Source organism: Tachypleus tridentatus, chromosome 3 (genome assembly GCF_004210375.1).
Source record: "Tachypleus tridentatus isolate NWPU-2018 chromosome 3, ASM421037v1, whole genome shotgun sequence".
NCBI classification, from domain to species: domain Eukaryota; kingdom Metazoa; phylum Arthropoda; class Merostomata; order Xiphosura; family Limulidae; genus Tachypleus; species Tachypleus tridentatus.
The window spans coordinates 58,216,473-58,236,620 of record NC_134827.1 but is presented as its reverse complement, the minus strand read 5'-3'; the positions used below and the strand labels follow the sequence as shown (position 1 = coordinate 58,236,620).

At 31.4% G+C, this 20,148-nt stretch overlaps 1 protein-coding gene and 1 long non-coding RNA gene across 12 annotated transcripts in view; one reads left to right on the top strand and one right to left on the bottom strand.

Moving 5' to 3' along the window:
• LOC143246942 (uncharacterized) overlaps positions 1-19,248 on the bottom strand; it is a 268,555-nt gene extending 249,307 nt beyond the window's left edge. The window contains exons 1-3 of one of the 11 annotated variants that reach the window (XR_013026271.1): positions 19,095-19,248; positions 15,208-15,284; positions 7,091-7,631 (exon numbers count right to left, since the gene is read on the bottom strand). Coding sequence is in view for 2 of the 11 variants with exons in the window: in XM_076494213.1 (XP_076350328.1) it covers positions 15,208-15,232 (25 nt within the window). In the remaining 9 variants the exon portion in view is untranslated. Of the gene's footprint in view, positions 1-28; positions 3,807-7,090; positions 7,632-11,014; positions 11,446-12,579; positions 14,394-15,207; positions 15,934-19,094 lie in introns of those variants that run through there. The other 10 variants (XR_013026269.1, XR_013026270.1, XM_076494213.1 and 7 more) reach the window with 10 other exon arrangements.
• On the top strand, positions 3,204-11,008 carry LOC143246945 (uncharacterized). The gene is made up of 3 exons (XR_013026276.1): positions 3,204-3,246; positions 9,278-9,338; positions 10,789-11,008. It is a non-coding gene; the product is annotated as an uncharacterized LOC143246945 (long non-coding RNA).
• Positions 19,249-20,148: the final 900 nt, after the last annotated feature.

Below are 20,148 nucleotides of genomic sequence, written 5' to 3'. Positions count from 1 at the left end.
CTGACGAGTTTAATTTATTTGTTTGAAGTTAAGGACAAATCTTTTTTTACGGGCTGCCTGTGCCCCCCCCCCCCACATATACATACAAACAGATTTGCCGCTGAGAAACAAACTTTTGACCAGAGAAAATAAATCTAAAGAATTCTGTGTTGATAATAACGCATATGTAGGCTTAACGGTAAATTGTTGTGGTGACATGTCTATTTGTTTGTTTGTTTTGGAATTTCGCACAAAGCTACTCGAGGGCTATCTGTGCTAGCCGTCCCAAATTTAGCAGTGTAAGACTAGAGGGAAGGTAGCTAGTCATCACCACCCACCGCCAACTCTTGGGCTACTCTTTTACCAACGAATAGTGGGATTGACCGTAACATTATAACGCCCCCACGGCTGGGAGGGCGAGCATGTTTGGCGCGACTCGGGCGCGAACCCGCGACCCTCAGATTACGAAGTGCACGCCTTAACGCGCTAGGCCATGCCAGGCCAGGTGATATGTCAGTACACTTTGTTATTCATTATATTCACTGATAGGTACTTATTTCATTTTCACATGGTAAAATAAGATACCAGTTTCTTGACATCTCTTTAATATTCTTGCTTAGATAACACTTGGGGGTTTAGGCACAACCGTTCCTGATTTTAAGCAACAGACAAACAGGAAAAACCAGCCAGCCAATCAATTTACGGAACTCTTCGTCACAAGGGTATTGTCCGTTTTTGTTTTCGAACGAAATAACGAGATTGACTATCACCTTTATAACTCACCTATATCTTAAAGAATATTCAGTGGAATCACGTCTCGAGCCCTGGCTCCAACGACACGCAACCCAATATGTTAATCACTATGCCACGCCTGACACACATTCTTTAATATTTAATTAACAGCTTCAAGTTAAAGAAAAAAACATAAAAAGGTTAATCATAGATAATCATTCATGTATAACTTATAAATAATTTTCATGATTTCTTGTGATGGTTTTATATTATTCAGAAATAATCCAAACTAATTTAACATTTTATGTACATAAACCCGCGAATATGCTTATTTTATAGATACATTTGTTTCTCGTAATTTCTGTTTTATTTTTAACTAAATAGTTTTGTTGCATCAAACAATTTTCAACAGCTACTTCCTTTGTTTTCATTTTATAAACATATTCGGGTAAACAGTGAATTTAATTTAAATAGTTGAATCAGAAACCGTCAGAAAACCGGTACTTTATCAGAAAATAGCGACACAAGTAGAATGACAGTAGAAATTGAAATATATTGACATCTTTTTTTCTTTTGATTGTTGGTGTTGAAGCTCGCGAAAAGCTACACGAGGGCTATCTGCGCTAGCCGTCCCTAATTTAGCAGTGCAAGACTAGAGGGAAGACAGATAGTCATTACCACCCACCGTCAATTCTTGAGATACTCTTTTGCCAACGAATAGTGGGATTGACCGTGACATTATAACGCCCCCAATGCTGAAAGGGCGAGCATGTTAGGTGTGAAGGAGATTCGAACCTGCTACCTGCAGACTGGGAGTCGAGCGACCATAATCACCAGACCACGGACGATAGACATGTAAAACGAGGAAGTGGAAACAAATTAAAAATTAAAGAAATCGTTGATTTATGATCTGAGGTGTAAATGAATCATGGATATAAAAACAGATGTGCACCAGGTACGATAAATTATTGAAGACTTGAAAAAAATATTACACAAAATTGGGGAAAAAAAAAGAATGTTTTCCACAAGAATATTGAATGATCATAATATGTACAATTCTTAAAAACAATAATAATAGCAGAATGAGTGGGTAATTAAGGTGGAATATATTTGCTGAGTACGAGTTACGAGGTGTATGCTTCAGTATTAGAATAAATGATTCAGAATTACATGTTCAGTATTATTCTGGTGAGATTAAAAATATATCAAAGCATAAGAAAAGCCACCGTGATGTATGGGGTGTTTTAAACAGGAGTGAGGTGATAAATTACAGATCAAATATATGCAATGATATTAAAGTCAGACAAAATAGCGTCTATTTATACATAACATGAAGAAACAGGAATAGAACATAAATGAAAAGAAATGTGGAAATGATCATACAAAAATAGAGAGAACGCAGAAAAGATTAACAAAGCGGAAAGAAATTGTTAAGACTATTTTTGAATTATTCTAAGACTGTTCTCGGGTATAATTCTAGGATACGAAGCAGGTGTTTGGACGGTAGCTAGTGAAATACCAGGGAAACTACAAAGACAGCAAATAGAAAAGATAAAAAATTACAAGTACAATGGAGTTTATAAAGACATTCGAAAGTAAGAGAGAAATCCATTTTATCTAAACCAGTTACATTATAAAAGATTTAATAAGGATAGCAGTATTAAAATATAATATTGAAAAAACTCAAAGGAATTAAATACTCATTAAGTGAATAAGTTAAGATTTGTAGTTTATATCAAGATAATTTATAAACAATGACAGAGTCGACTAGAAAAGATGGAAAAGAAAACACAGTGAGATAAGAAAAAATAAACATTGAAGAACATATTCCAAGAAACAACTGAGTTTTTAAAAGTTTGTGTGTTTTATTACGTCGCATGAAAACTAAAGAGTAAATATTAAAAAATCTTAAAGTTTGTTGAAATTCTCATTTTCCCAAAATCTCAAAATAAGGAAAGACGAAACCTGTATACGTACGGCCTGGTACCAATACAGAGGTTGGATTTTTCCAATGCTTGCGTTCGCTCGTCGAGTGTTGTTGAGTTAGAATATTTTCACCTTTATTCTGTTCCTGCAAAGGTGTAGGAACCAAAACAAAGGTTTATTTGACCGAGTGAAGGTGCCACAAATGCACCCTTTACGCCTTAGAATCCTGGAAGCTCTTGGCTTCTGGATTAAATATTATGCATTCTTCTGTTTCTACAGAGAATGATTTTCTAAATTTTGGTACATTTTTTACTGGGAAAAATGGAGTAGCTCGTGCTTCGCGCTTCCTACGTCACTATTGTGATAATTTAAATCTCAGTGTAATCAATAAGATTTAATGCAAAATCATATTTGTCATCTTTAAAATTAACTTAAATTCTTTTGTTTATCTTCTCACGCCTTATTGACATAAGACTTCTCATTTATTTATAGCCTTGCTTAGTTCAATTACAGTAAAATAATAAACTATTTATTTTTACCTAGAACTAGATTTTTTAATCAGTCTACAGATTGCGACACTCTAAAATTATCTGATAACCTCATAACAATGTGAGGGTCTGATTTTTACTAGTGTAGAGTCTAATTTTAAGTTGTAGATAAATATAATTTGTGTTTATATTGTTCGATTCTTGAATGAATTTGTTTGATTTTTTTATGTATTAATTACGAAGCTTCACTGTGCTTGACGTTGCATGCATCCTGTTGGATTCTCGTTATTTAAAGGGTTAAAATTGTTCGATGAGGGACGGTAACGTTAAAGGCGATTCAGCTAATGACAGAATATTTGCGAGTTTTACTGAGACCCCTTTAACTACATCACTTATAAAAACTAAAATTTTTGTTTAAAACTCAACAAAACTAAAATTAACATGCCTAAACAACAACAACAAAAAAGACAAATGTGCACGCGCTGTGGACTGACTGACATCTCCACCCCCATAGTTTCACCTCCACTGTTTATTGGTACCTTTCCTTCTGATAAACAGATTCTTCCTTCACAGGTTTCTTCAGATTAATCTTGTTCAGCATCACCGACGTGACTACTAGGAGCTGGAAAGTTGAACTTGAAGGCCATTCACACAGTGAAAACGGCTTAAATTATTATAGTTCTGTACAGAAGAAAAATACAGTTTTGTTCACACTAAATCTTGTTCTAAATCTCAATTTAGACCCAATATATTTTAACATTTTACTAATTCCTGGACAATTAAGATTCAAGTCACCTAAAATTTGCATAGCTTTTCTTTTCCAGTTAAATATAGAATTATAAGAAAGTTAACTGTTTAACAAGTTTTACTGCTATTCATTTAATGTTACTATAAAAACTTTGAGAAAAAACAGAATAGTATTCAGTATAAATCTTTACAAAGTTCTTGAATGGGAAAACTTGAAGTAGGCACTTCTTCACCTGCAGCAAGCAATATGTAGACAAAATTACAAACTACAATACCCATAGAGTAAGACAGTACAAACAATTCATGAGGTAAAAAAACAGCAAAAAGCACAATACCAAATTATTAAAACAATATAAAAGTAATACAAAGAATAGCAAACAAAACTTAATCACAGCCAACATTTAAAGAAAATATTAAGAAAGTGAGAGATACCAGTACAGTATTATAAGACCATGGAAACATTTCAAACAAAAATATAGTTGCATTCTCACTCTTTTGTAAGAAAATATTAAAACTCCCACAATCTTAGAGAACAGTATGATTTTGTAAAGTTCCTTATAACACACTATTTCTTACATCTAGAACATTACAATAACCCGTTTTGTTTATCGTACTCAAGTTCAAATTCACTCCTCCACAATAACCAACAGTTAAACACACTCACAAGAGACAACAGAGTTCTAAACATTAATATGGATAATACCCCATACAGTTTTTAACAAATGACTTGAAGGTCACCATTTATCAATCCTGCTCATTCTACATAAAAATATATGGCAAACCTATTTAGTAGAAATATACAATTCTGGTCAAAACAATGCTAAACAGTGAAACTAACTTGAACCTAATGTTAAGAGCTTATGTATGTGCTAAGATTTTAATGTTCATTATGCCTTAAATAAGATGATTTGTTTAGGTCACTTCAAGTTTAAAATATGTCACGTAAGACAATATTACTATAACTGTACATTTAGGTGTGTCAAGTTATTGTTATAACATTGTTGTAAATATCTGCTGAGGTTGTACACAATGAAAATAAACAGATAACCATAATACAGTTAATTTTAAACTTTAACAACATACATGTCTGTCTTGGAATTTTATTTTTAAAGTTACGTCATCTGAATTATGTAATCACGTGCAAAATACTGTTTACAGTGGGGTACGTAGTCATTACACGTTATGAAAAGGTATATACATGGTTGTCATGTATACAGTTAATTTATAATAACTACATATTGTGTACACAGTCAAATTAAAACAATTCACTTTGCACTCATCCATATATATTTTAAAACTATGGAATATTATATACTGTTGGCTGCAAGTTGGTAAGCTACATAATAATCTAATCTGACTGAATGTACACTATCAACTATGCATATCATAAAAATGATAACATATAAGCTAATGCACTGTTATCAAATTTAATTTTCTACACGACAAGGAAAATGGATAGAAAATATAGTACAACTATCTTGCTGTTCCTGATTCAAATTTAGAAAAAAGGTAAATAACTAATATACGACTCTTAATGTTAGTACTACATTACTTAAGACAAATGTGCCGGTAAAATTTATAATGATTCTTGGATGTTTTCCATTGTTCTATAAATCTGAGATTATTTCTCTTAGACACAAATTTATTCTTGCTTAATATAGCTTACCTTTCATTTATAAAAATACAACTAAACCAAACATGTACAAGTTCCACATGCATTGCAATCATACAAACAGATCTTTTACTACAAACAACATTTGTACTTCAGAATATTCATGTTATTTGACTTTTCTGACTGATAAACTTAATACTGATTCACAGGAGTTTTGATAAGTTTAAATTAAAATCTGTTCTTTTATCAAGGAAACATCCAAATTTAGCATTATAAATTATAACTATACTTCACAAATTTTACGAAATAATATGCATAAAATTGAATCTAAAAACACTAAAATATGCCTGAAAATAATTAAATGTTATATGAATAAACTAGAAATAGTTGATGGTGAAACACAGAATTGCATTACTAAGGAGACGAGTGTGTGTGTGTTTTCTTATAGCAAAGCCACGTCAGGCTGTCTGTTGTGTCCACCAAATGGAACTGAACCCCTCATTTTAGCATTAAGAATTCATAAATTTACCACTGTACCTGCACAGGAACAGAGTGAATCATATATACATTTTGTTTATCTTTTAGTTTGTAGATGTTATAAATCAATCTAGTGATGAACTGACAATGTCATTAATCAATTTATTTTTATTATACAAACTAACATAAAAAGTTCAAAATATGATGATAATTACATGTATATTATGATTAAAACATAACTGGACTGCATGTAAGTATATCAGCACCCAAAATTAATTTATAAACATACATTTTTCAAACAATTTGAAAACTATGAAGAAGCTTGTAAAAAATTGAAAATATTTTAAAATGAGTTAACCCATGACTTGTGAATGTCTCCACATATAAATAATAAAAAAATTGAAAATCTCCATTATTCATAAGTATGTATAACATGGTGCCACTGACATTATGGTAAATGTTTGTGTACCACTTGCATACTGGTTTCATTTTTGAGCAACTTCTATATGTGTAGGTATGTGTTTTACTATGTAATTTTGGTTATTTCCTGAGTTTCTTTACATGTGTGTATATATATATATATTGCATTGTTGTTAATAGTCCATATTACCAACTTACTGCCATAATGGACCAGCACTGAAATGTGTTCAGAATATCCCATCTATCAGTCAAAATCCAGACAGTGATGTAAATCTAGTCAGCAGCCATGAATAATCATCAAAATCATTCACAAATATCATGGTAGGGTGTATATTTCAAATTAATATCTTTTTTTTTTTAAAGGTTGGAGGTATAATTGGTAGAAATATTAGGGTGATTTCTATTTATTTGCTTTCTACTTTAAAGTATTTAATGGAAACTGTATTCCCACAAAAAAGATTATAATATTATAATGTCCCAAAGCTGAAAGAACAAGCATTTTTGGTTGGACAAGAATTCAAATCCACTATTCCAGACTGTGAGTTGAACTTGGAATATATAAGATCATAACACATAGTTTTGTGACTAAAAGATGAAGATTTCACAAAAATATCAGGATGAATCTGAATGACATCAACTTTCTTCTTATTTTTGTCAACAAATATAATAATAAAAAATGTTCATTGTGGTAAACAAAATAATAATTTGATATAAGCAAAAGTTTTGTTTCTTCCTAATTCATAACAACATTCTTACATCAATATGACTTTTAAATTTGACACTGGATCAGGCTGTACAATTACAGCCTTCACAATATGTGGACTTTGCTGCAAGTAATTATGAAAGGAAAAAGTATTTAACATATTCCAGAAACAAAACTATATTTGGTACAGTATTAATAATTATAAGCAACAACTTTTAATTGAACTTTACATACATGCTACCAAAGATATTTGTATGAGATACATTTGATTTTTTACAATCAGTTTTCAAAACTACAATAAACATGCCTCAGACTGATATTGTCATAAACATCAAAAACTTTATGTTCATCAGATATAAAAGCTGACTTCAGGCTATTTGTGTTGTTTACCTTTGGTGTTAACTTTTGTATCGAGTGTATTGACATTTATAATCTTTCAAAGGTACACTGGATGTTTACATTTAAATGACATGGGTATCAGCCAGGATTCTCTATAGTTTTGATAGAAGAGTACACTTTGGAGAGGTGGTGGTGGGCTTGAGATGGGCTAAAAAATCCATTCACAAATGATTTATAGCAGCTTTAAGGAATTAAGAAAAACTGTCTTGTTTGAAACATCAGAATTTGGAGAAAAATACATCACACAAAAAAACATTTCCAACTTCTATTAATAAATGGGACAGTTGGTGAATATCTTCTCAGTTAAAATGGTCCGTTGCTTGTATAACCAAGTATTTTATCTAATAAATAACGTATGATCTTTGCAACCTTTCACATCTGTTGGTGAAAAGTGACAAAGTTAATGAGAAATTCTATGAACGTATTGTTTATGGAAGTTTTGATAAGCCAGTCTCTTAATATTTTGGAATTACAAGAACATTCTTTTGCATCAAAAACTACTTGCCCTAAAGTTTTACTCCATGTGAATAACTAAAGCACAAACATTTAGCATGTTCAAGAAAGAAATTACAAATATATCTTAAAAGCAAATCTTGACTTCTCCAAAATAAATCTGACCATATTCATTCCCTCTCTTTAGTTGATTACAAGTATCCAGAGAAGAAGCTTCTACATCATACAACAATAAAGTTTCACATACACAAGAAAGTGTAAAGTACTATACAACTTTGTTATGAAACTATGGATATGACTCTTTGAACGTTAACCCATTCTTAGATATCCCTCTTTGTGTGACACTGAAGGGAGAGTCTGCAGAATATATTTCAACTAGTTATATGCTATGACTACTCAGTAACAACTTAGTGATTAGCTTTCACTATGCTCTAAGTGCCACATGTAATGTGTAGAAATTCACACACCTCTATGTGGTGCATTAATACAATAGTATTATGATGTTGAACAACCAAATTACTGCTATAATGAAATTATGTACCCTTCTTTATTGTTAACATGATTTTACTGATATTTACCAAAACCAAGTTTTGTGTGTTTGCAGCATTGTTGCCCTTGCAAAAGATGCCATGAGAAAGCTTTCATGTCCAAAGCACCCCACTTTTTCATGAGTGTTCCATAAACCATACAGTACATGAAGACGATGCTTTCACAAGGCATGTTAGAACAGTTTAATAGCATATATAATATTTAAGTATTGCTTCTGGTGGCTTGAATGTTATTTATTATTTTATACTAGTAATTGTATTTGTTTCATTCTACACCTTCTTAACTGTATGACTATGTGTAGGAGGGTGTTATCACATTTGTAGATTTACATTCAAAATCTATTGAATGTACATTATTGAACCATTATTTTATGAATATATGTGAATTCATGTGGTAGCAGATTGTAAATTGTAATTCAAATGTAATAGTACACAATAATTAATTAATTTAAAAATAAATATTAAAACAATTTCCTAAATATCAATTTTTGTTTGTCATGCACTATGCTAAATGCTTCTTTGGTTTAAATTATATTTCTGATATCCAAAGGCAAATTTTATACTTTTAACAAATAGAAATTTAAATTACCAAATTTTGACAAACTTGAATATAAAATAAAAAACCTCCTTTCTTATCTATTTTCTGAAATATTACTATATTTAGAAAATCAAAAAAGTTAATTCTGTCCATTTCTTTGGTTTTTGGAAATGACTGTTAACACATTCTTACTTTGTTCTATGAAATGTTTATAGCCAATTGAAAGCTCAGAATTTTTTCTATGTGGTATTTTAGGTTTTGAAAATTGTCTTCATGAGAAGATCCTTATTTTGTTGTTGTAGACTCACAAGGAAAGGTAAGAAGAATGATGTTTGGAAAATATTTTTAGACATAAATACACTTTAATTAATAAGAATTATTAATTACACTAGACATCTGTGGTACTTAAATATAACCTTTGATGTTCTTTATATCAATGTGTGTATATAAAACAAGAACAATATTTTACATACTCCAGTTGTAAAATGTGACAAGGATCAACAATCTGTGGAAATTGAGTACAAATTCATTGACAAGGAAAGATCACTGTTGATCTATATTTCTTTACTTAATGTTCCTTGCTCTATGAGAATTGATATTTCAAGATTTATTTGTAGACAGTAATAATAACATGTATATACATTATATATATACATAAAATGTACTGTATTACAACTGAAATGTGATTGTATTCTACAAAATACTGGTCCTCAACAAAGTTATTTCATTAATATCATATATATCATTATCAGCAGATTTTAGTTCATTTCTGTGTGCTTGTGCATCATAATGATTTAAAGATTTATAAAAAGAATCCAGTTCATGATGAACATTGTAATTGTGTCTGTTGAGGTTCACACAAATAATGGTTTTTACTGTTTTATTTACTGATGAAGTCATGATCAGAAAATTATTTTTGGGACCCGTTTGGTCGTACATAAGTAGTTTAATATTTCACTGCATGTAATAGGTATGCAGCAGCTATTCCAGATGTATGATAAATTTTTTAGAGTGTTTTTCAAAAATTGGTTTTCATTCATAGTTTTAACACTTCACAATTTTTAAACTTTTTGATTATTTTATTTAGTACGTTACATTTTCTGTTGTAACATACTTTTTTAAATGCAGTTAAAGTGTCTATGTAAATGAGATCCAAGTCTTATATGAATACTAATCTTTTATTTTAGGCAAATGTTATACGCTGTATTTATTGTGCTGTAACACTTGTAGTTGCGTTTTTATTGTCATGTCATCCTGAAGTGAGATGGTTTTAAATCATTACAATAATTAGTACTTCCTTACTATGAAATGATCTGTTATAAAGTGCACTAGGTTCAGAGTTAGACTTAACAGTGTGGAATATGTATTAAAGTTATAGATTTCATCTCTATCTACACATCTTGTTCAATTCTCTCTGAGCCTGTTGTAGTCCTAAGAAACCTGTAAGACAGTAGTTGGATGGAGACTTATTTTTAATGTTTGAGTAATGATTACTTTGTTGATTGCACAATGATATTAGCTTGGATTTCTTATTGTTCATGTTTGAAACAATTCTGTGCAAAACATTTATGGATTTGTATTTTGCAGCTACTTATAACTGTGCGATAGGCATTACTGTACTTGAATACCACACATTAAGGTCAATCTGAGGCTTAGTTTAATAAACTGAGTGCAAGGTCAGCTAGTGTGCTTTCTAAAGAGAATAAACTATGGTTACTTGAAAAGTTAATTTCAATGATTAGCCAAGTGTCTCATCATCTGATTAGTGACGTGCATGAATGGATTAAGAAGATTCCCACTATCCCTATCTACTATCTAGCAAAGCCACAGCCAAGGGAACTGGCTTGGAGAAATCAGCACAACTAGTCAAAAGTTCACAGTTCCTCCTGCACAATTTCTCAGCCTTTGCAAAGTGTATTCATAAGTAAACTTGTGTTGTTGTTGTTATAGTCTCATGAAGAAAGGGTGATGTTCAAAAGGTTTTTTCTTTTTAGAACAGATACAGTTTACTTTATAAAAATTATTAACTGCAATGAAATTTTGTAGTATGGATAAAATAACTTATGATTTTGTATTATTTAAAAATGGTTACACAAAAAAAATAACATTTTACATACTACTTTTGGAAGTTTGAAAGTTAGGTGGTGAAAATACATAATCTGATACCACATGTCTAATGAATGGCATAATATCATAACATTCATATCAATTTCTATGACTCAATGATGAAAGCTGGATAAGAAAAATTTAATTACCACAAAATTTTTCATTAAACATTTTCTTCAAAACACTAATTTCAAATCAGGTGGTTAAGGCACTCAACTTGTAACCCGTGGGTTGCGGGATTAAATCCTCGTCACAACAAACATGCTGGCCCTTTCAACTGTGGGGGTGTTAAATGTGATGGTCAATTCCACCATTCACTGGTAAAAGAGAAGACCAAGAGTTGGTGATGGGTGGTGATGACTAACTGCCATCCCTCTAGTCTTACATTGCTAAATTAGGGAAGTCCAGCACAAATAGCCCTCATAAAGCTTAGCTCAAAATTCAAAACAAACATGTTTGGTTTTAAACTGTAAATTATAATTCAAATTTTAGTGTTATACATTAGTTAAGTTTTAACTTAAAAGTAAATACTGAAAACAATTTCTAAATATCAGTTTTTATGCATTATATGATATGCTCAAATAAGAGTTTGTAATATTCAAATACCAAGTCTATAGTTTCTTAAGAATTAGGAACTCAAATTACTAATATTGAGAAGTTATAATATGGAAAATTGAATCTCCCATCTTTTCTGCTTACTGCATTAACTGAATTAATCTCAGTGCCCCTACCTACCTCTTGCCATTTTTGGAAGTACTTCTTTAGGTACACTTTCTTCTGAATATGACTCAGAGCTAAGTTACCGAATTTTATAAATTATTGTGCAATTCTAAGATACTGATATTGTAATTTATGACCTTTTCTTATTTTGAAATGTACACATGCTAAATCTAAATGATTGTTGTTTTATTTCACATCCTACTGTAAAATTTTATGAGACTTGATATTCAGTACTGAGTCAAGCCTCAAATGAATAAAAAAGTTCAAAATAGAAAATATTATTGTTTACTCTACTTCTTTATTTACTGTTCTGTATTTTAAGATAACTTAAATTTAAGAACTTTTTATAACTTATAACTTAGTTGTGACGATTTTACAAAATACTAGTTCACACAAATACAGCCAATACAGGTCACTTTGTAAAGACGAGTTTTAGGTTCTTGGATAAAGTAACACGTGCATGTGTACTACATCACAGCATCTGATGTAATGTCAGCCAAAAACGGCTGTAGGGTCAATTTAATAAAAAGTATAAACATATGTATAAATGAATAATATTATGATATTTTAAGATATTCAAACAAAACCTCTGTGTTTTTATATTATAATGTTTAGTCATTCTACAAAGAAAATAGTGTAATTCATTTGTAGGGTTAATTCAAAATTTAAAATGAATCTTCCATTGATCTTCATAAGCACAGTTACCTTATGAATATTGATATACTGTTTGTCATCTGAACAGAACTAACAAGTGGAAGAAATTCCTCTGAGCTGAAAACCGAGTGACAGTAAGCAACAAGAAGATAATCTTTGTTACCTTATTTTCAGTGTTTATTTAACTAAACAGAATTTTATGCATTAGTATATATTTCATAATGTCTACATGATACATTATAAATTACACGTGACATGCATCATTCTCTTGGCTTCAGTATATTCAAGGACCATGTTTAACTCTGTTAAATTTGATAACTTTAGTCAACTTTAAATGAGCTATTACAATAAAAAGTATTTAATTAAATACTTTATTTAATACTGGAAACATAAAATAATAAAATCAATAGTATATTTTTTTAATTTGGTGAACTTAAACAATGACATATTTGCTTACTTGAATAAGGACCAAGACACATGTTTACACAAAATCAACTTAACTCCTTTTATTATGCACACACTTTTTTTTTGGTATTTGAGGACACTGAGTAGGATAAAAACTATATCTTTCCCAAAACATAAGCTTGATGTATAATATTTTTCAAAATTGTTTGCTAAGTTCAACAGTTTTAATAAACTAAAGAAATATAAGCAAAAATATAAAGGACTCTTTCCAAAATGATTGCAAAGTTATTTAATAAAATAAGCTTACACAATAATTTTGATCCAAATAGCCTGTATCTAAATGCGAGACACTACAGTAAACTATGACTAAAGATTTACTATTACTGCATGGTTGAGTAATTACCATAACATTGCTCATCAGACTGCTATAATTTTATATTTCACAACTTTGATATGATGATCTCTTTATCACATCAATAAAGTTACACAAAACTTGCATCATAGTGAAACAGGCATACATTTTATACTTGTGAAGAATATCCAAGTTTTAACTAAAGAAAATACTTCATAACATTAATCATTAAGTTTACCATAGATAGTTACAAAAATGACTGGTCCACTGCCCATAACTTTTATTTATAAAGATATGTTCCAGCAAATATTTAAAAGAAAAAATTAAAGATCAAAATAAAATGTCTTGTTTCACATGGAAAGTTAATGTTAGTATTAGCATGATAAAGAGTAATATTATAATCTGGAATCATACCACTGATGAATGCAAGAAACTAAAATAAATTTGTCAAGTGTAAAGCAAGTTCTAAAACACGGATCAATAGTTTTTTATGTTTAACTTTCATTTTCAGTATTGCTACAGAATTTAGTAAGTTTTACAGACTGATTGATATATAGGCCACCTAATTTATGTATAAATCTTCAAACACAAGTTTTATTGTGTGAGAAGACTGCAACACTAAAATCATTCAGTGTAAAGGCCTTTACTGTTTTCCATGATTAATTTTTAATGGAAGATTAACCAACTATTAAAAGAAAAAACCTGCAAATGAACAGACAAAAATATTATTATTGAAATTTCACTTGTTACTAAAAAGCAAAATTATCAGTTTGTAGGCACAAGGATGTTAATTCAGTTTGTTTGTAACAAAAGAAGTTATCTCAGCTGAAATATAGATAGAAACAAATTTCTTCCAGCAATGTGTTTAAACTGATCACTTTCTTGGCAAAAGAAACAGACATTTCATAATTATGTTACTGAAGACCCAATCCAGGAACTTCAAACTACTTTTTTCTTGCAAATTACAACTAGTTATATTGTGATTTCACTTTCCTTTCACTTCTGTGAAAGAGATTCTCATTTAACCTTTAGATGTGTAGACATAACAAAGAAATAAAAATCTAGACCAGCACTTCCTGAAGTCTTGTTGTCCACATCTCCCCTTTGATAAATGTGGTTTCTTCCACACACACCCTTTATCAAATGAAGAGATACAATACACACAGATTAAAATGTTATATGTGTTGTTGCAATTACTTATAACCTCATTAATAAAAAAATACATTAAAATGCTTAATTTTGCATTATTACACAATCAACTGCACCCTAACTGCTATTGTTCCCTCCACCTACACTTTTGGAAATGTTTATCAAAACCATATTAATTGTTCCCCTGTAAATCTTATATACCCTAACTGCTTCATTCACAATATAGAGAATACAAATAAGTAAGCAATACACTGGCCCAGTGGTTGCAGCTGTAAGTCACTTCAGCTTCTTGTAGCCTTTGTATGCAAATTCTTATGGCAGAAGAACAAAACTTTTATTGGTACACATGACAGCAAATAATGTAATGGAGACACAGAACAAATGATTCTTTCTATTTCTTCTGCTACTGCTTTGGTGTGTGAAGTGTATATGTTTTCTTAAAGCAAAGCCACACTGGGCTATCTGCTGTATCTATTGAGGAAACAAACCCCTCATTTTAGTGTTGTAAAGACGAAGACTTACTGCTGTTCAAGCTAGGGGCACTGTCTTAGTTAATAGATGCTTTACCATCAAAATTAATGAACATGCCTCTGAAACATCACGTGATGTGTTTTTCCCAGAAAGGTCGAGAACTTTACATTTTTTGTCATTTTAATGTCCCATATGTAAATTTTATACATACAACAGATTATGAAAAACACTAATATCTTTTAATATTACCTTAACTGAAGCATGTGAATAATAGATACATAGTAAACTTATATCTCTCTAGAGTGATCACTCTTAATCAGATACGTACTTGTACGATGGTCGACTCCTGTCATACGAGCTTGAAACCTCCTGCGAGTTGACTATTTCTCACAGAACACGGTAAACCTACATAACAAAGAACATAGTTCAGTTCAGCCAGACAGATCATTTCTCGTCAGAACGGATAAGTTGATGTTCACGTTTTATGGACTGACGACCAGAATAACAAACGTGTTGTAATTGTAAGACACGTACTGTTGACTATCACATAACATTTAGGAGATCCTGTCGATTACAATTCACTTCCAGGCTACGTTAACGACGTCTGGCTTAGTTTATCACAGTAATGAGATATGTACACCAACACAGAGTTAATCAACTAAAAAGTTTATCGATATTCAGGAACTTATATTCCTTAAATTGATCTTTATTCAATTCGATCGTTCTAACTGGTATTGACATACAACCCAATTAACAAATGGATATTACACTTCCCTCTCCCACTACCGCCATGCTTGTTTTAAAATTTCTCTTCCTTGACTTAAGCGCCACGTAGTTACTGACCGATTTATGGTTTTGGTTTCTCTTGTTTGACATAAAAGGGTGAATTTGCTTACCAAAAATCACATCCAACTGTGCAAAGTATCAACTAAATCGTTCTTGAAATTCGTTTTTATTAATTTTTCTTCAGTTAATCAATGTAGAAATACTGCATTTGAGACTACAAGTGACATTTATTGCATCATAAATGCAAAAATAATAGTTTAGCATGACATCTAGCAACAATCGAAGCTCCAATAACAATTTTATACAGAAAACGTACATAACAGATCACATTGTTCTTGTATTAATACCTCCAAAAATGATAAAATTTGAAAATTTTACTTTATGTGCTGAGTGTTTTCATCAGTAAAGATGTTTTCTGACTGATTTTATACAAAACATGTAATTTAAATCAGTAATATCGCTCAATTTCATTTCCTTTTTTTCAAAAACAAACAAACCTACTGAAACATAGTTAGGTAAAATAACATTTTATACAGCTGACACTCCAAAGAAATTGACTAAAACTTTTCTAATGGCCAGCTGTACATATGTGCAACTCTATAGCTACCATCCTAATGTGGCCTGGCATGGGCTAGCGCGTTAAGGCGTGCGCTTCGTAATCTGAGGGTCGCGGGTTCGCGCCCGAGTCGCACCAAAACATGCTTGCCCTCTCAGCCGTGGGGGCGTTATAATGTTACGGTCAGTCCCACTATTCGTTGGTAAAAGAGTAGCCCAAGAGTTGGCGGTGGGTGGTGAAGACTAGCTGCCTTCCCTCTAGTCTTACATTGCTAAATTAGGGACGGCTAGCACAGATAGCCCTCGAGTTGCTTTGTGCGAAATTCCAAAAGAAACAAACCATCCTAATGCCAACTATCTCTCCACTTCCACTGAAAACAAAGCTTGAAAGACTAGATCTCGATCTAAATATAGAAGTAAACACTCACATTAATCTTCAGTAAGAATAATCTATAAATTGAGCCAGATATGAAATCCACAGTTATTACACCATATATACAGTGATAGACATATGAGAGACTAAACCTCACAAGATATCAATGGTTATGAAAGAAAATAGTACCATTATTCTCAGCTTTCAATCAGTTTCAAAACGTTCAAGTTTCTACATTTTAAACTGCATAATAAACTTATTTCAAAGATGGCTGACATGTTAATAAATACAATATAAACCTAAATATATTTTTCCGAATGAAATCAGACTGGAGGCCAAGTGTTCAACATAAGGAATTAGAAAATGGTCCTTAGAAGACTGACAGAACAGTTCAGAAAAACTATTCCATGAATAAAGAAAAATAACATTTTCATTTTCTAAATTTCTTATGCCACATTACATGAAAATATGTATTTTTTATGAGAAAAATGAGAATTTTGTTAAAGAAACAATAACTTAGTTACAACTGTTTTCAGTTTAATATCATACTTTTGCAAACGTTTTAAAATACAAACAACAAAATATATTATTTATGGCTAAAAAACACCCGATAGAAGTTTAAAGGAATTACATTTCAAACTTTCCTGAAGGTTGGAGACTTGAAAATAGGAACGGCTAGCGCAGATAGCCATCGAGTAGCTTTGCGCGAAATTAAAAATAAAAAAATTTTCAACTTGTTATATTTTTGTGATATTCGAATCGTGTATATTTAACAGAAATAACTTGAAAGAAAGGGTTTTTGCTTGAAAAATTGGGTGGAAATAAAGGTTCCTAGATTTTATTATCATTATATCTATTCTTTTTTTTTGTATTTCAAAATTGATTTAGAACGCAGTATAAACAATCATTACCTAATTTAAAACAACGTTGGTTTGTAACAGTATCCAATAGATACACCGCTTATACGTAATTACGTCAAAAGTAGAACTCACGTGACCTAAAGGAACAAGTTTCATTTGAATAAATTTAGAAAAAAGAATCATGGCACAGAACTTCCGTAGAAAATTTATCAATTTCTTCAGATTTGGAAAGAGAGTGAAGTAGGTTGTTCTTTTAAGTACCGCATCTCATTGTTTTAAAATATTTTTTCCAATTAACGTTTAGAATAGGCTCTAATTTAATATAATAACTTTAATCTCAGTAATGACTTTCCAACTTTCTCAACAGTCAAAAAATTAGGGTTGATATATCGTACACCTGCTCTGAACCTTTTTTGCCAGAGACAAATGCTCTATAAGGAGATATAGTTATACAAGTTATCATGTATAACAGCGAAATACCTCCAGTAGATAAAAAAATAATAATATTTTTCTCAAAGTCCCAGATTATGTGTTTATGCAGAAGAATTGAAAACCACAGGCTGCAGTAGCAACCGTGCTTTAGGCTTAGGTATATTCCAACTCGCTGGTAAATCATTAAACGTGTTAAGTTATCGTAATCTTTAAACTAGTTTATTCAAAATATTGTGTTTTAATAATTCATTATCAGAACTAAAAGTAATAAATTTAATTGCAATGAGTCTCTTCTATTGAGCAACAAATTTGAGCTTCAGCAGACCACGATCACTTGTATTTGGAGAGTTTAGTTTGTTTTGAATTTCGCTGAAAGTTACATGACGGTTATGTGCGCTAGCCGTCTCCAATTTTGCAGTGTAAGACTAGAGGGACAGCAGCTAGTCATTACCATCGAACGTCAACTCTTGGGCTACTCTTTTCCAACCAATAGTAAGATTAATCGTCACATTATAACACACCGACGAGTGAAAGGGCGAACATATTCGGTGTGACCGGGATTCGAACTCGTGACCCTCAGATAACGAGTGAAGTGCCTAAACTACCTGATCATGTCAGGTCGTCATTTGGAGGGAAGGAAAACAAAAAATCCAGAAAAGGAAGTGGATGATAAACTTGAGGAGGCTAAAGTTGTAGATGGTTTCTTGACAAGACGTGGGTAAATAGGGAGAACAAAATCAGATTTTGCCACCTATGGAAACAGGTGAAGTATATAACTGGCAGAACAGGCGATATAAAGGGGTTAGCAGAGAAAAAGATTTTGCGGTGCATGTATACGAGATAGGGGTCAGTGCGAAGATAAACTAAGTGCAAAAAGAAATATAGCCAGAGAAACGTTTCGCATCAGAAATGGGTATAGAAGCAGAGATGCCAACTGTTTCAAATGACAGCCTAATGATTGTAGACAGAGCCCTTTATCATTTGCGGCTACTAGACCTTACCAATGTTTCTAAGCTGTTTATTATTATATTATTATTATAACTATTATTATTTATTACTGCTATAGATTGCTCGTTTATGACTGTGTTTTGTGTATTTAATAAATAAATTTAAAAAAATATTTTGAAACTCTGTCTTTTATTTAGTTCAGAGTAACAAGCATACTGGTAAAACACCATTGAACATGCACAAACAGTAAGCAGAAAATGCCTTTCAGTGATGTCGAGAAAACCCACTTGTAGAGAAATATATATGCAAAAACGGCTCGTCTGGGTTGAGAAAATATTTTACATAGAAGAGCGAACAACGTTTCGATCTTCTTCGGTCATCGTCAGGTTCACAAAGAAAGAGATAACAGACCGGAAGCTGACCACATGCTTTGAAGGGGTTGTGTAACTGATTGTCGGAATGTAGAGGGCGGTGTTAGATGTTTGAATATATAATTTTATTTTATTATATTTAATATAGGTATAAAGGCGTTCCTTTATATTGGTTTATTTTGGGTTTAAGTTGTTGTATAAGTGAGGCTTCTTTACTTTTGCGTTTGTTTATGTTTCTTTCTCTATTTAGTATTTGATTGTTTTCTATGGTTATGTTGTGCTTATTTGACTTGCAGTGTTCGAAACCGTGTGAAGGTGACTTTTTATGTTCTTTGAATCTGGTGTCCAATTTTCTACTTGTTTCTCCAATATAGAAGTTGTGGCACTTATCACATTGTATTTCATAAATAATATTGATGTGGTGTTTGTCAGTGTAGTTTTTACATTGTATAGACCTTAGTTTTGTACCAAATGGCAAAAACTAATAACAAAATATGACACTCCAGTTAATACCAAGTTTATTCAAAAACCAGGCACAAAACTGAGGTCTATACTATGTGAAAACTACACTGACAAACACCACACCAACATTATTTATGAAATACAATGTGATGACTGCCACGACTTCTATGTTGGAGAAACAAGTAGAAAAATGGAAACCAGATTCAAACAACATAAAAGTCACCTTCACACGTTCTCGAACACTGCAAGTCAAATAAACACAACATAACCACAGAAAACACTCAAATACTAAATAGAGAAAGAAACGCAAAATTAAAGAAGCCTTACTTATACAACAACTTAAACCCAAAATAAACCAATATAAAGGAACGCCTTTATATCTATATTAAATATAATAAAATAAAATTATATGTTCAAACATCTAACACTGCCCTCTACATTCCGACAATCAGTTACACGACCCCTTCCAAACATGTGGTCAG